This window comes from Suricata suricatta, chromosome 10, assembly GCF_006229205.1.
Source record: "Suricata suricatta isolate VVHF042 chromosome 10, meerkat_22Aug2017_6uvM2_HiC, whole genome shotgun sequence".
Lineage (NCBI taxonomy): Eukaryota > Metazoa > Chordata > Mammalia > Carnivora > Herpestidae > Suricata > Suricata suricatta.
The window spans coordinates 77288404-77303997 of NC_043709.1; the positions used below are offsets into that span (position 1 = coordinate 77288404).

General features: G+C 35.1%; 1 protein-coding gene across 1 annotated transcript in view; it reads left to right on the top strand.

Annotated features, from left to right (window-relative positions):
* Window positions 1-15594, top strand: part of ERGIC2 (ERGIC and golgi 2) — a 44959-nt gene that overhangs the window by 13695 nt on the left and 15670 nt on the right. The window contains exons 4-8 of the mRNA XM_029954412.1: window positions 1409-1455; window positions 2715-2785; window positions 8066-8106; window positions 11702-11803; window positions 12641-12736. Coding sequence (XP_029810272.1) covers window positions 1409-1455; window positions 2715-2785; window positions 8066-8106; window positions 11702-11803; window positions 12641-12736 — 357 coding nt within the window. The remainder of the gene's footprint in view (window positions 1-1408; window positions 1456-2714; window positions 2786-8065; window positions 8107-11701; window positions 11804-12640; window positions 12737-15594) is intronic.

Below are 15594 nucleotides of genomic sequence, written 5' to 3' on the forward strand. Positions count from 1 at the left end.
AAATACAGAAAAAAGCGAAAAGAAAAAAAATGAAGAAAAAAAGAAAAAAATTATTTAAAAAAAGCAAAAACAACAACAACAACAACTAAAACAAAAATGGCAGCTCCCCCTCTTGGATAGGCGTGGTTTGATGTGGTAGGTCTTGGAGGCTGCTCTCAGAGGCTCTGCCTTGGTGTCTGCAGAGATTAGATAGGCAGGTGTCATGCCAAGCTTTGCTGAACTATGAACTGTAGGCCACTCTAATGAGTCCCATCTCCTTTTGCCGCGGTTGAGCCAAGTTGTATTTTCAAGGCCCTCCTCGGTTCAAAGTTCCAGTCCATGCACTTTTTATGCTACCACAGATGAGATGTTTTTGTTTTGGTTGCTGGCCTCTTAGGGGGAGGAATCAATTTGTCTTGGCTCAGGCTGGGATTTTGGCTGCCCCTGCCTGGGGCGAGATGTGCAGCAGGAGGTGATGTGCCTGAGCATCGTTGCAGACTCAACCCCCAGCAGGGATTGCATTAGCTGGGGGAGGAATGAGGGCGGGCATAGCTGTTGCCAGAGGCGGCACCCGAGAGCTGCTGGAAATGAGCTGGGAGCTCCTGCAGCCTGGGCACGCACCCGGGTCTCCACCGCCACCAACTCTTTGCAGGGATTGTGTAGAGGTGGTGGCTATTTTTTTCCCCTGTTGGCACCCGGGATTCAGGGTTCGTGCGGCCAATGCTGGGGGCGAAATGCGCCGAGGAAATGAGGTGCGTGCTCCCACTCCCAAAACCGAGGTCGAAGTGAGCACCCCTGACACCGCCCCTGCAGTGGTGGCCGACTCCTTGCCAAGATGGCGCTGGGCTGGAAGCTGTTCCTTCCCTTGCACCAACTGGGTTTGGGATTTAGGCTACCCAGCAGTTATCTATGGAGTGAGCTTCTCCAAGCGCAGTTAAGCATTCTTTACCTCTTCCCCAGAGACAGTACTATGAGCGTGTTCAGTCTCTCTGTCTCTTCCCTTTGTCTCTCGGGCTCCACGTGCTTGCCCTGCGTTGGGCTGAGGCTCCCACCTCCCCTGCCCGTCTCGGGCTGGCCCGTTTTCCAATCTCCCCAGTTCGCACTCACTCACTCAGGTATCCTTCAGGTTCTCTTCCTTCTGGAGTCCGTATTTTCTCCTTCCGCTCTTACAGATGAGAGCAATGTCCTTCTCAGTTCGATCGATGGGGCAGACGAAGTTTACAGAGCTCCTTTCCTTTCCACCATCTTGGCTCCTCCCGGGCTGGAGTTGGACTCTTAACCGACTGAGCCACACAGGCACCCCTATTTCAGTTTCTAATCAACATATTGTATTCTGTTTGAAATCCAAGTTTTCATAGATCTGTTGATTTAGATTTCTTATGTTTTGTTGATTACTTGGTATTACTAATGTTTTCTTTCTGTCTTTTAGCAAATTGAGAATCAATATAGATATTACTGTTGCTATGAAGTGTCAGTGTAAGTACACATTAACTTGATGAATCCATTTATTGTTTATGGTTTAATCAATTGCTAATAAAAAGTAAAACCACCAGTGGTGCCTTAACTTTATCTTTTCCTTTATGACAACTTAAAATGCTGTGATCATGTTATTTAATAATGCAAGTTAGTTTTTTACCCAGCTTATATTCTTTAAATTTCTTCTCCATAAAAAGGGGATTTAACTTTCATATTAGTAGAATTAAAAAGATAATTGGAGGAAATTCTTGTGGGTCAGAGTTCTAATTTAGATGTTTCATTTATTTCTTTCTTATTTGGAGTACCAGTTTTACATCCTTGCTCTACAAACATATCCTGTTTGACTGTTTTGGTTTACTGTCCTTTACTTTTACTCGTGCATATTAAAATATGGATTCAAGTCTTTTAACTTAATGATGATACTCTTTTCTGTTTTCTTCTCACTTCACTTGATTATACTGGCAGAAGTAGGAAAATGTTAATATGCTAGATAGATAATGTTTAAGTCAGTATTGCTGTCAAAAGATGCTTTTGCATGAAAGATATCTTTTGAGTTACTGCCTAAAATATAAAGATCAAGAATTTAGTAGTTCAGACAAAAATTCTTCAACTGTGAAATAGTTTTATCTAACTAAGGAGATTAATTTCTGGGAGATTTCATCTGAGAAAAGTTTTAAATCTCCTTTTTCATTAATTTTTCCGTATGGTAGTGGTTTAAAGAGTAGAGAAGCACATTATATTTAAACTATGAATTTGTGTTATTACTGAATATATCATATTTGGCCTTATTTTAGATGTTTGAATAGAATTAAAATTTTAACTGTTTCAAAATAAACTTGTTCTATTTGTTGACTTTTAAAAAGTCATCAGTAGTTTTCTCCTATAACTTTCTTTTAATTTCTACAAATAATTTTTGTATTTAATATTTCATATAGCAGCCATTTAGTACTTGTGATTAGGTTCTTGATCATTTTTGCAAAGCTCTTCAGTGAAGGGAGTTTTTGGTTTTTACTATAAGATTCTGAGGTTGCATTACACTACACAATATTTACTGAGCAAGAACTAGAAAAAATTATTGATTTTTGAATACTTTCCACCAAAACTACATAATGCTATTGTTTTTACTTTTGAACAAATAAGTAGGATAGGAAAGTGATTTTATGTTTGAATTTTCTGTTAGTCATCTCAGTTTGTTAATTTATACCTGATATAGTTTGGCTCTGAATATAGAATGTAAAACTTCTAATTTTTTTATGCAGATGTTGGAGCAGATGTATTGGATTTAGCAGAAACAATGGTTGCATCTGCAGATGGTCTAGTTTATGAACCAGTAAGTTTCATGCACATTTTTTTTTAAATAATATGCTTTGAGGTATTGTTTTCTTGAAGACAGTTTTGATATATGCTTTTTCTGGTATGAACTAGGCTTTTTTGTTTTTAATTCAAAAGTAATTCATATTCTTTATGAAGATTTGGGGGAGGGAGAAGTTATATCTAATACCAAAGTCTTGAGGTAACCACTGCTAAGTGGATAAGGCTGTACAGTCTGTTTTATAGCCTTATTTGTGTTTTATATTTTTTGTTAGTGCTTCCTAATAGTATTCTTTTCTCTTACAGTTGCTTTAATGATGAAATTTTCTTATTTTCTTCAAATGATTTGGAAATTCTGTCCTATTTGTATTATACTCTTACCAGATTTAAGTCTTTAAAAATGTGTGAGCTGTATTTCTCTGACCATAATCAAGAATGAAGCAATATCCAGAGGAGAAATTTTCTATGCATTTATTACTCTCTCCTTCACATCTCCGTTTCTCAAAGCTAGTAAAATTCTGACATTCTCCTACTGTTTTCATAACACAAGTTGTGTATGATGTAACCAACTTATCAGAAACACCACCACATGACAGGGGCAGGTAACACATAGGAGCAGTGATAATAAGTCACGATAACCAGCTCCAAGGAAGCTTTAGGGAATAAGGAACAGAACTGTCAGCCACTTTGAGTTGCTCACTGGTTTGTCGGCTTTGTGGTACTTCTGTTTACCCATGCGTTCTTGAGTCCTTTTATTTATCATTGACAGTTGTGAACACTTCTTTAAGCAAATTGCAAAGTGAAGACTAAAGGTGATGGAGAAGGATTAGAAGTAGCTGAATTGTCATGGAAAATAAAGGAAGCCTTTAGGTCAGTTTTGATTACCAAATTATTTATAGATTATAGCAATAAAATATATTTATGCCTTTTGATACACACTTTTTAAGTAGAAATATCTAAAGAAAAGGTAACTTTGTTATTGCCACACTGAATCTCTCTGCTCCCTAATTCCTGTATTCCCACTAAAAAGAAATTGATTTCACAGTAATTTTTAATGAGGTTAGGTACCTTTCAAATTCAGGTACCATGTTATCACTTATTAAACTACTATCCATAAATGTAGATTTCGGTAATTAATATTAGACACGATGTTTGTATTAGATTTCATACTATTTTAAGAATAATTATTCAGTTTGAACTCTAATGCTTTTATTTTCTACCATTTTTTACCATTTTGCAGAGGACTTTTTGAGACTTCTTAATCAGTAAGAATATGTGGGCTATATTTTATAGGCTCTAGCATGACTGCCTATGTTGCTCTGTTCTTCATACACGTAAATGTGGCTTAGGATATGGTGTTTTGTATTCTAAATTTACAGACTTCATTGTCTTCTGATGAAATTATTTTTTCCTTCATATATAACATATTCATGCTTGAATGCTTTTTTTCCTTTTCCTTTTGCAATTCACAATTTATCCCATGTATCCAGGTGTGGATCCCCTTTGGGTGTGGATGTTTTTGGGGGTTTTTTGTTTGTTTGTCCTTTGGTTCTTGTTGATCTTAATGATCTGAATTTTGAAGTTTCTATATATATATTTTTTGGCTTATTTATTTGCTTTAATTTTGTTTAAAGCAATGGTTTTACCTCTGCTTTTTAAAATTCTTACCATACGATGTTGAATCTCATGGAGTGGTTCTCAATATCCTTATCAATTCTTATATTAGATGCGTATTTCGTACTTCTCCTCTGAGTTCTGGGAGATTACCTTGATCCAGCATGACCAATCTTCTTTTCAGTGCCTTCGTATATTTTAAAATTCAATGATTATATTCTGTATCATTAATATATCATAGATTATTCCATCTTTTCTGTCTTCATGATGCTAAATATCAGTGAGAAATGATTAGAAAAACTTAACACTTTGATACCATTCCTAGGAATAAGAAGAATAGAGGAAGATTAGCTCTCACACCTGAGATTAACCACTTTTTTCAAGTTAATGAATCTTTTTATATATTCATTTATTTACTTTCTTGTCTGTCTTTAGGATGGGGATATAAAGTGGCTGTGAATTGAAACAGACTGTTGAATTATGTCCGTTCCTGTCTGCCCCCCTTCTCCAACACACACTTTTTTTTTCAGACCTAGATGAAAGGGTATAAGTTTAGATATACTCTGTTTCTTTTATGATTATTATTATTATTATTTTTTTAAACCTTTACTTATTTTTGAGAGAGAGAGAGAGAGAAAGAGAGCACGAGCAGGGAAGGAACAGAGAAAGAGGGAGGCAGAATCCAAAGCAGGTTCCAGGCTTTGAGCTGTCAGCACAGAGCCCAATGTGGGGCTTGAACTGATGAACCATGAGATCATGACCTTAGCGGAAGTCGAATGCTTAAATGACTTAGCCACCCAGGCAACTCTATATTGTGTTTCGTTTAAATCATGTTAGACCTTCAGATGCTTTTGAAACAGAAGAAAGAAGTTGGTATTTAGTCCAGGATGATGGAGTGGTCCACCTGGGCAAGCCAGATTTCCTTTTCTGTGTTTGTTTTGACAGGCTAAACTGAGCTATGGTAACTCCTCCTTTCTTTAGCTGATGTGACCATCCTCATTAGCAATCAGCTGTGGCAGCATTCTTGCTTAATTTAGAACACTGTCCAGGCCACATATGAGCTAGGAATAACACTGCTTTGGAATGTCCTCACCATGTGGTCTCTGGCACTTGATCCAACTCCTGAAAGTACTCCTAGGGTGAAGACTGCTCCTTCCTTGGGTGTCTTATTATCTTTTATCACTGTTTCCTCTCTTACTCTGAATTAGGGACATTCCTTGTTTCCTAACATAAACTTCTTTGTCCCATGAAATAAATGATGTCTTGGACTCTTTTCTCAATTTAGTCTCCCTTTGTCCTGTGTATGCACTCTTGCATAACTTCTTGACGATTTCTAGCATATGGAAGCTAATTTAAAATTATTTAAAATGATAATATAGATTGTGTCCTCATTTTATGTGTCTTTGAACTTGGTGAAAATTTGGTTATGAGGAGACTTAATCATCTTGAACTTACCCTCTAAAATTTACTTATGGTTTTTCTTTAGCATTCTTTCCGTATTATGAGTGTCTCTGATTCCTACTGTTTTTCTTCACATTCGTTAAGTCCCTGATTTTGTTTATATATATTTTCTGGAGAGCTTGTCACTCTAAGCCAGATTTTAAGCTCCTGAGTAACATTAACTTTATCCTTTCTTTTTTTTCACAAAATGTGAAATATAGGTACCTTCTTAAGTATTAGGCACTGAGGAATGTGTTAGAATTATGCAGTTGTAACAAGATTGTTGATTATTACATTGTCAACAGTTTGTCATCTCTTTCAGTCATTTGTGGGACAGGAAAATTTATTTAAATTTAACTGTATTATGGGGCACCTGGGTGGCTCAGTCAGTTGAGCCACAGACTCTTGATTTCAGCTCACAGAGTCATGGGATCAAGCTCTGTGTTGCGGTCCCCACACTGAGCATGGGGCCTGCTGGAGACTCTCTCTCTCCCCACCCTGCTCCCCCACTCTGCCAGATTAAATTTAACTGTCATATAATTAAAAGTCATGTTTTGGCCAGAAAGTATACTTTTTATTAAAAATTTTTAAAATGTTCAGCAGTATTTCTGGTAACTATTCAGTCCTTTGTTCTAATTTAAAATATTTAAGTAAAAACTTACAATGTAAAATTATTTGAGAAAGTTTTTACTTGTTTTTATGTTTTCATACTTACTGTCCTAGTATGTATTCTGAATATTAAAAACTTAACCATAATAACTTTACTAGGTTCCAATTCATGATCACACATTATGCTATGAGAGTACTACTTTGTTATTTACTAAAATATTTCATTACTATTTTTTTACTTACAAGAATTTAAAAAGTGGTGGAAAAGTAAGGAATCTGACAGAGCTGGATTTATATATGGACTCTGATTTTTCTCTGATTTTGGAAAAAGTTTTTAACTTACTGAACTTCTTCGTCACATTAAAAAAAGGCAAGAATAATAAGAAACTCAGAGCTTGTTCTGAAGATTCAATGAGGAAATTAGTGGATTAAGTAACATAGTACCTAGCATGCAGTAGGCTACTCAGTAGTTCCTTTGTCTCCCTCCTCCCCCCGCTATGCACTACACTTAGCAGTTTGGGGAAGTCAAAAGAAGAATCACATAGTCCCTACCTTCAGAAGTTTTATTTACAAGGTAACTGGGAAGCAGGTGCATGCAGCCTCCTATTTGTCATTGTGTGTTTTAAAGATGTTAGCATTTTTCTAGTGTGCTACGGTGGGGGAAAAGGTGGGAAGCATGTTGTAGACAAGTTCAGCAGGAGGAGTAATCAGAGATAATTTTATTGTAATCAGGAAGATGGAGGCAATTTAACTTGGAGAATATGGTGTGTAGGATTTAGATAGACATGAGGGTCACAATTACAGGAGAGGAAATTTTCAGGTTGGTATAATTGAATTACCAGATGTAGAACTGTTTGATAGAATGAAGGATTCTTCCACTTTGATTAAAGAACTGAGGATTTTAGAGAGAGTAGTAGGTTAGGACCTGATTATGATGGAAAACTAATATTGCTAAATTTAAAAAGTAGAATCAATATGCTTTGTTATAAATTACCTTTATAAATATCCAAAGTGACCTTTTTATTGCAAAGCTAAATTGTGGATATTGCCACAAAGCATGAAAAGCTTGCATATTTCCCTCTGATTCTACAAGTCACCTAGTCTGACTTTGAGTTGATGAAGATACTACTTAAATACAACTTTTGAATTATTCCTTATTTTTATTCATATATTTGGGAATTATGGGGAGATTTCTGTAGGTTGTTTCAAAATTATTGATTTTATCATGGTATTTTTCTGGCAAGAATATGGGCTTTGGATGCTGGATATTATAGTTGGGCTTTATGTTTTTCTTTTTCTTTTGTAAAAAACTTTCATGCAAATATCATTTAAATGATTTTAAGTCCTAAAATACCACTTTGTGCATAGGACAGAGTATCAGCTTGTGGTCATTCCTATAAATGTGGATAATTGTAACAGGTAAATATTTGTGATTAGTAAAATTTCTTTATATTTGTTTTGAGTAAGAGTATTTTAAGTTTTATTTTTTTACTTACAGAAGATTAAATGTAAATCATGAATACTTGTTTTTATCAATACTATAAATCTGCTACTTATTCAAAGAAATTTTTTTAATTATGATATAAAAGCCAAGAGAAATTGACAGTGCTAGTGATTATGTTTTTCTTTATTTCAGGTAATATTTGATCTTTCACCACAGCAAAAAGAGTGGCAGAGGTAATATGTTAAAGTATTGTGATCCATGAAATCTAGATCATATTTTCTCTATTTTGTCCATTGGGAATTATTCATAGATTAACATTTTTCTGGGCAGTTTTAGGGGTGAAATATTAGCAGAATATAGTATTTAATCTTCATAATTTCAAAAAGTTTTTCAATTTTAGGAGAGTTTTGTATAATTTTTTTCTCTAGTGTACTTTGAATTATAAGTACATTTTAGTTTTCATTTACAATTTTATTAAATATTTAAAAGGCAATATGTGATCGTTTAATATTCAGTTTGAATAGAAAGTATATGAAGTAAAGGGTATAAATTAAAAATAAAAGCCTCTTCATCATTATCCTTAGTGCTGCTGACTAGCAGTTATAACCAGAGTTAAATTTGTGTAGACTTCCAGAAATTTTCTGTTCATTTATAATTTTCTGTATGTTTGCATGTTTGCTTATTTTTTTTCCCCATAACACAAATGGGATCTCTCCATACATTTGTTCTAGAACTTGCTTTTTTCTACATAGCCTGGTATTTTGGACATCTTTCCATTTCGCTACATATAGTATTCTGTTTTATGGATAAACTATAGTTTTTATTTATTGATCTTTATTACTGGACATTTAGATTGTCAGTCATTTATTATGCACTTTAAACTTATCCAATGTAATATGTTAAGATATCTCAATAAACCTGTGAAAAAATACATTTTGATAAGCAATGCCAAAATATCTTTACTTACACTGTAAAACTGTGAGAGTGCTTCTTTCTATACAACCTCGCCAACAGTGGGTATAACCATGCTTTTTTAGTTTTCCCAATACTTTGGTGAAAAATTGTATTATGCCTTTAATTCACATTTCTTTATGAATCACTGGAATATCTTTATATGGTTTTTTCCTGTTGTATTTCTTGTTTTGTGTGAAACTGCTCATTCATGCCTTATGTACATTTTGCTTTGTTGTTGGGTTTTTTTCTTTATAATTAAAACTTTTTTTTTTAATGTCTTTATTTTATTTTGAGAGAAAGAGAGGCAGAGAGTGAGTGGGGAAGGGGCAGAGAGAGGGAGACACAGAATCTGAAGCAGGCCCCAGGCTCTGAGCTGTCAGCACAGAGCCTGACATGGGGCTCGAACCCACGGACTGTGAGATATGACCTAAGCTGAAGTAAGACGCCCAACCGACTGAGCCCCCCAGGCACCTCTCTTTATAATTTTTAATAGTCCTTTATTATAAATTGTTCCTCCACCCCTACTCCCATATAGTGCTTTTTTCTTTTTTTCTTTTTGGTTTCCAGGCTATATCTTATGCTTACAAAGGCTCTACCTAATTTAAAATTATTGCAAAAACTTTTTTTTTTTTACCCATTTTTTTCTTTCTAAGTACATTTCAAAAACATTTCTCTTTTAATTTCCAGTTCTATCATTTGGGGAGATTTTAGGTTAAGGCTGAAAGCAAATGTAGTTGTCTCTGGGCTTCTAGTGCTTTTAGTAGAAAGCCATCCAGAGATAAAATACATTACTTTAATCCAGAAATATTAAAGTTAGAAGCCTCCTTTCATCTGGAATTTTATTCAGTGTTCAGGACATTGTGTTTTTACTATTAAAATGATGGTTGTTTTCCATCTTAGTGGAGTTTTTTTTAACATATCTTCATATAGGAGTATACACTTGGATATTGATATATTTTGAGGCAAAAGTTATACACTCACAGAGTTTGCTGTCATCAACCTCTTTTTCCACTGCTCAGCACTAAAATTGGACTCTGTAAATACAAGACACACAACAAATAAACTTTCAATTTATGGTCGTATTAGATCCAAAGATTTTAAGTCTTGAGAGGTGTAAATCTGAAAATAGGATCTGGTTGTTGAATCTTCCTAGATTATCAGCTCTGCTTCTAAACAAATATTCTAGAATGGATTAGAGATACCAAAGGACTAACGTCCTAAATAATGTACATATTAAATGGTTCTTTACCTTTAGAGTTTGCTCAAAGAGATTAAGTTTTTCTCTCAGTTGGTATTCTGCTTTTCAAAAATATTTAAGATCCCAGTTAATCTCTCTCCTATAGCAGTAAATACATCTCAAACCCTAGACATAACCTTTTTGATTTCTGCTTTTTAGTTCTAGGTTTAGATTTTATTCTGAACTAAATTTACAGTGTAAAAGTGATTTGCTATTTTAAATAGACCTATTTTACCAGTGTTTTTAGTGAATGGTGTGTATTTGATCATTCACTGGCACTTCTAAAGAGTGTTTGTCATTACGGTGGGAAGTGAAATGTTAGATTTACATCTGCTTCCTTTTCTAAGTGCCTCTGTCTGTTTATGATTTCCCCAAGTTTTACATAGATACACCGTAGAAGACTTTACTTTTTAAAATAGCTTTAGATTCAAAGCAAAATTGAGTGAAAAGTACAGAAATCCCAAATATCCACTGCCTCCCCCCCCACTCCCCATGCACAGCCTTCGCCATTATCAGTGGTACATTGATAGTGGTACGTTTCCTTACAATCTGCGAACCTGCACCAATACATCATTTTCACCCAAAGTCCATTGTTTTAAGTTTCACTTTTGGTGTTGTACAGTCTATGAATTTTGACAAATGGATACTGACATATGTCTACCATTATAGTATCTACAGAATAGTTTCAGTGTCCTCTGTTTTGTCAATTTGTCCTTCTGTGTATAATTTTTGTACTTGGTGAGTTTGAACTTTAATATGGATGATTTGGATTTTAGTTACCTAAAGATGTAGAATTAAAGGAGGTAAATAGAATTATATTTAAAGATACAAAGTTATTGCTAAAAATGGTAGGAAATAACATGGCCTGTTGGAAGAAATGTTAGGGAGAAAGGGAGAGAGGGAGAAATTCTTGGTTTTGTTGTTCAATAAATAATTTTATAAGTTATTGTGAACAAAAAGAATTTTGTAAAAAAAAAATCTAATTTGTTCTCTAGGGCTAGGTATATTTAAAAAGAAAATCGAAGGATGGGTTCTCAAATGTATACTTTGTTTTGTAGTCTTGTGCCTTATATGCTGATAGTCTTTTTAAAAATATAGATCGAGTATAGTATTTTGTTTAGGAGGGTCTCATAGAATAACATTTCTCTTTGGAAAAAGACACCAGGCGATGTTAAGTGGCACTATGGCCTATTTTGTGATGAGAATTAGATGCTTGTTTATACTCCAGTAATCTCCCACTTAAGTCCACCAGATCTGTGGTACTTGTCTTATTCTTTGTACCTGTTACACTTTATTCAGTACCCAGTGAAAGATAAGGATTTTATAATGGCTGCATCCATGCGTGAAAGAGTTTAGAGCAGAAGCTCCTCCTTCACGACCCTGACCACACGCCTATTATTCAAGCCATCAGATAGGCTGTGGACCTCCGCTGTTAGACCTGTAGCTGCCCTACATCACTTTTCCTACTTTTAAGGAAATGACCAAAGAAAATTTGGTACTTTATTTTAGAATAAAGTCCTGTACTAATAAATGTATGGGTTAAGTCAATCAGCTAACCATTGTTATTTGAAAAAAGTGTTGGCTTTCTTGTACACCTAAATCTGGTTGTGGCCGTTGCTTGTTGATGTTGTATGTAGGATGCTGCAGCTGATTCAGAGTAGACTTCAAGAAGAACATTCACTTCAAGATGTGATATTTAAAAGTGCTTTTAAAAGTGGAGTAACAGCACTTCCAACAAGGTGAGATGTGATTTTTAAATCTACAACTATTTATTATGAGTTTACCGTGACAAAATTTTAGTATTGGTGTAGTTGTCCGAATCTCGTTTCTTAGAGAAGATGTAATCATTCTGTATGATGAAGATTTCTTTTTACTCTTAAATTTATAGCCTGTGATAATGATCAGGATTATCACAAATAATATTATTTTATTTTCACTTAATTTTTCTCTTATGTGTATATGGCATAACTTCCACATAAAATTGTATTAAGTTTTAAGAACTAATTAATTGCATTTGTGATTATTTTATCAGGATATAGAAACTTTGGTTAAGAACTTTGTTTTATTTCACTTTTCTCTTTTATAGGTTAGAATAGGTGATACTTAGAAATGGTATGATCATGAAAATGGTCATTTAAATTTAAAACTATACAGAGGTTTGACATTTGCTTAGGAGGAAAATGTCATTGTCTATTTGAACTTAAATGGCGTGCCTTCCCACATTCTTACTTCCATCTTTCTCTGTCCTCTCCAGTGCCAGAAACAGCTGACAAAATTATATTTTTATTGTACTAATTCTTCTCATAGTCCTGTGGCCAGATATGAACTGGGGAACCCATGGAATTTTAGATTTGTGTGACTATCTATCTATAATTATGTATTTTTTTCTACTTTGTAGATGTATGAGTTTTTATAAATGTGTAGACTTCAAAGCACTCCTGTTGTACTTTGGACATTTAGAACATTACCTAAAAATCTATCTAGGGATTTTTTCCCTCTCTACAAAATGTTCCTGTCCCAGGAGGGTGACTGTGTTGAGTGTGCTGTAAGTAATCCTTCCTCTCATGTTGTAACAGGGAAGATGATTCATCACAGCCTCCAGATGCTTGCAGAATTCGTGGTCATCTCTATGTCAATAAAGTAGCGGGGAATTTTCACATAACTGTGGGCAAGTATGTTCTTTTAACTTACTGAAAATACTTTAGACAAGTTGGCCGCTTGGTTTAAAAGTAAAGTCTTTGCTAATCAAATAACATATAACTACTTTTTTAAATGTCTTTATTGTATTTTGAGAGACAGGGACAGAGCAAGTGGGGGAGGGGCAGAGAGAGAGAGGTACACCCAGAATCTGAAGCAGGCTTCAGGCTTTGAGCTGTCAGCTTAACTAACTGAACCACCCAGGAACCCCTAACATGTAACTATTAAAGGACTATTTACAGTGTTGTGTATCTATATTTTTGATGTTTTGAGACTTATCATTCAGGGCTTCAATCTCAGGATACGGAAGACTACTAACTTTATTTATTTATTAAAAACATTTTTAATGTTTAGTCAAAAAAAATTTTTTTAACACATATTTATTTTTGAGAGAGAGACAGAGACAGTGTAAGCAGGGTAGGAGCAGAGAGAGAGGGAGACCCAGAATCTGAAGCAGGCTCCAGGCTCTGAGCTGTCAGCACAGAGCCTGACGCAGGCTCAAACTCAGAAACCGTGAGATCATGACCTGAGCCCAAGTCAGACACTCAACAGACTGAGCCACCCAGGTGCCCCTATTTATTTTTTTAATGTTTACTTTTGAGAGAGAGAGTGTGATCGTGTGTGTGTGTGTGTGTGTGTGTATGCGAGCAGGGGACAGGCAGAGAGAGGGAGACAGAGGATCTGAAGTGGGTTCTGTGCTGACAGGAGAGAGCCTGAGGTGGGGCTTGAATCCACAAACTGTGAGGTCATGACCTGAGCCAAAGTCAGGTGCTCAACTGAGCCACCCAAGTGCTCCAAGAAGACTACTAACTTTAAAAACTACTTCAAAACAAAAGTAAAACAGTCATGTTATAGTTTATAAATTAAATGAGCTATAAGTGGATATGGATGAAAACTTACTACTTGCCAAGTTATTAGTAGCCAGGAAGCTCTTATCTAGACAGTTTGTTAATTTGTTCATGTTGTTGGATGGCATTAGGTTTTTGTTTTGTTTTTCCTTTTGATGATTGTCATCAAAATGTAATCCCTGATGAATTTGAGAAAACTATTTTGATGTAGTTAGAAGTTAGTAGTGCCAGAGATAAAGTATGTAGAAATTAAGGAAAAATATCAGATGACCTCCCTTCATGAGCAGCACCAGTATAGATACTGTCCTATGCTATAAACACTTGGTAAAGTTCTGAGTAAATAGATTCTCTGACTCTCTCCCTCTCTCCATGCCTCCCTCCCTCTATCCTTCCTTCCTTCCATCTAGAGTTGCAAAACCGAACAATTCTTCATCATAAAAGACATTTTTTGAGTACTTGCTATGTGCACAGTACCAAGCTAGATACTAAGGATGAAACCATAAAAAACCAAGAAGAAAGTGCTTTTGCCTGTATGGTACTGACATTCTGTGAGAGAATCCAAACTTTGAACAGTGAATTACACTAGTAATTATTTAATTATAGTTGTATTGAAGCTGTAGAAGATAAGTATGGCCGATAAGAAACTATATAACAGGGTACTAGACTTAGCCTGCACTTCAGCAGAGGCTTTATTGAGGCAAACCTTTGAACACTAGTGAATGATTAGGAATTTTATATATAAAGGAGAAAGGGCCCATAAAGCAGGAAAAAAATTACTAGAGATTTTTTGTTATATAGAGAGATAAATAGAGTAAGTCTTTTATGCAATATTCTTTCAGTGTTTACAATGACAAGATCAAACGTATGTCTTTCTTGTCGCATTCTTCTTGACATTCATGTTTTGTCATTTTCTTACAGTTGCCAGGACTGATTTTGTAGTTGGGGACCTTAGAATTTCTTGGTATCATGCAGACAACAGATAATAATTTGCTCAGAGAAATTTAGAAGATATTTTTGCTCTTATGGTTACAAATGATATCCTAAACCCAAATTAACTGAAAGTGAAAGAGGATAACTTTGATGTTTTATGAGCCTCTATATTATGGCCTTGGTTCTAAATCTCACTTCTCTCTCCGTGTGATAATTTATGCCGTAAATAAGGGACGCCAGATGGGAAAGTATTTGGTTTGTATCTTATCCTTATCTATGGGATGTCTTATAAATCTGCTCCTAATTTTTGGTACTAGATTTACCAAGTTCAGTATTGATCTTTTTGAAGATCTCCTGTTACCTTCTCAGCAAGATTATTCTCAACTGTAATATAAAGGAGAAATAAAAAGAACATGTTTTGTAACATAATAGTATTTCAATATGCAAATGTTTGAGCATGAATACATTAGGTAAGGTAATGGAATAGGCAGAAGCTATGTAGAATCATTAGGTTTATATCAGTTGCATATGCAGAATGAGACAGATGTATTAGCTGTTCAAATATTATGAATGGTATTTCTGTTGATTCTGAAATAGGGAACAATTCTGTAATACTGAAAACAAAACAAAGTGTAATATTTTCTCCACTTCCTTGGAAATTTAGTATATATTGAAACTAAAACAAAGTACTTTGTGTAGCTAAATGGAGTTAAGTTCTAGACTCAGATCATTATTCATAGGTTTTTCACCTTCATGAATGCCGCTTAGAGGGTTTGGAAGTCATGCAAGGTGGAATGAGGGACTGTGTTTTTGTGTGTGAGACGGGTCTCCAGTACAGGTTGCCTTGCTTCCCTAGCTGCCGTCCAGTAAATGCCAATAGTGACTTGCCCGCAATAATTGTGACAGCCAGAAATGCTTCCTCCCAGCCCTCCAGTTTGCAAAACAATCTTTCCTTCGCTGAAAATCGCTTGGAACAATATATCGTAACACGTGAAGAATACATGCAGTTCAGATTTCACTGTCCAAAAATAAAGTCTTACTGGAACACAGTCATG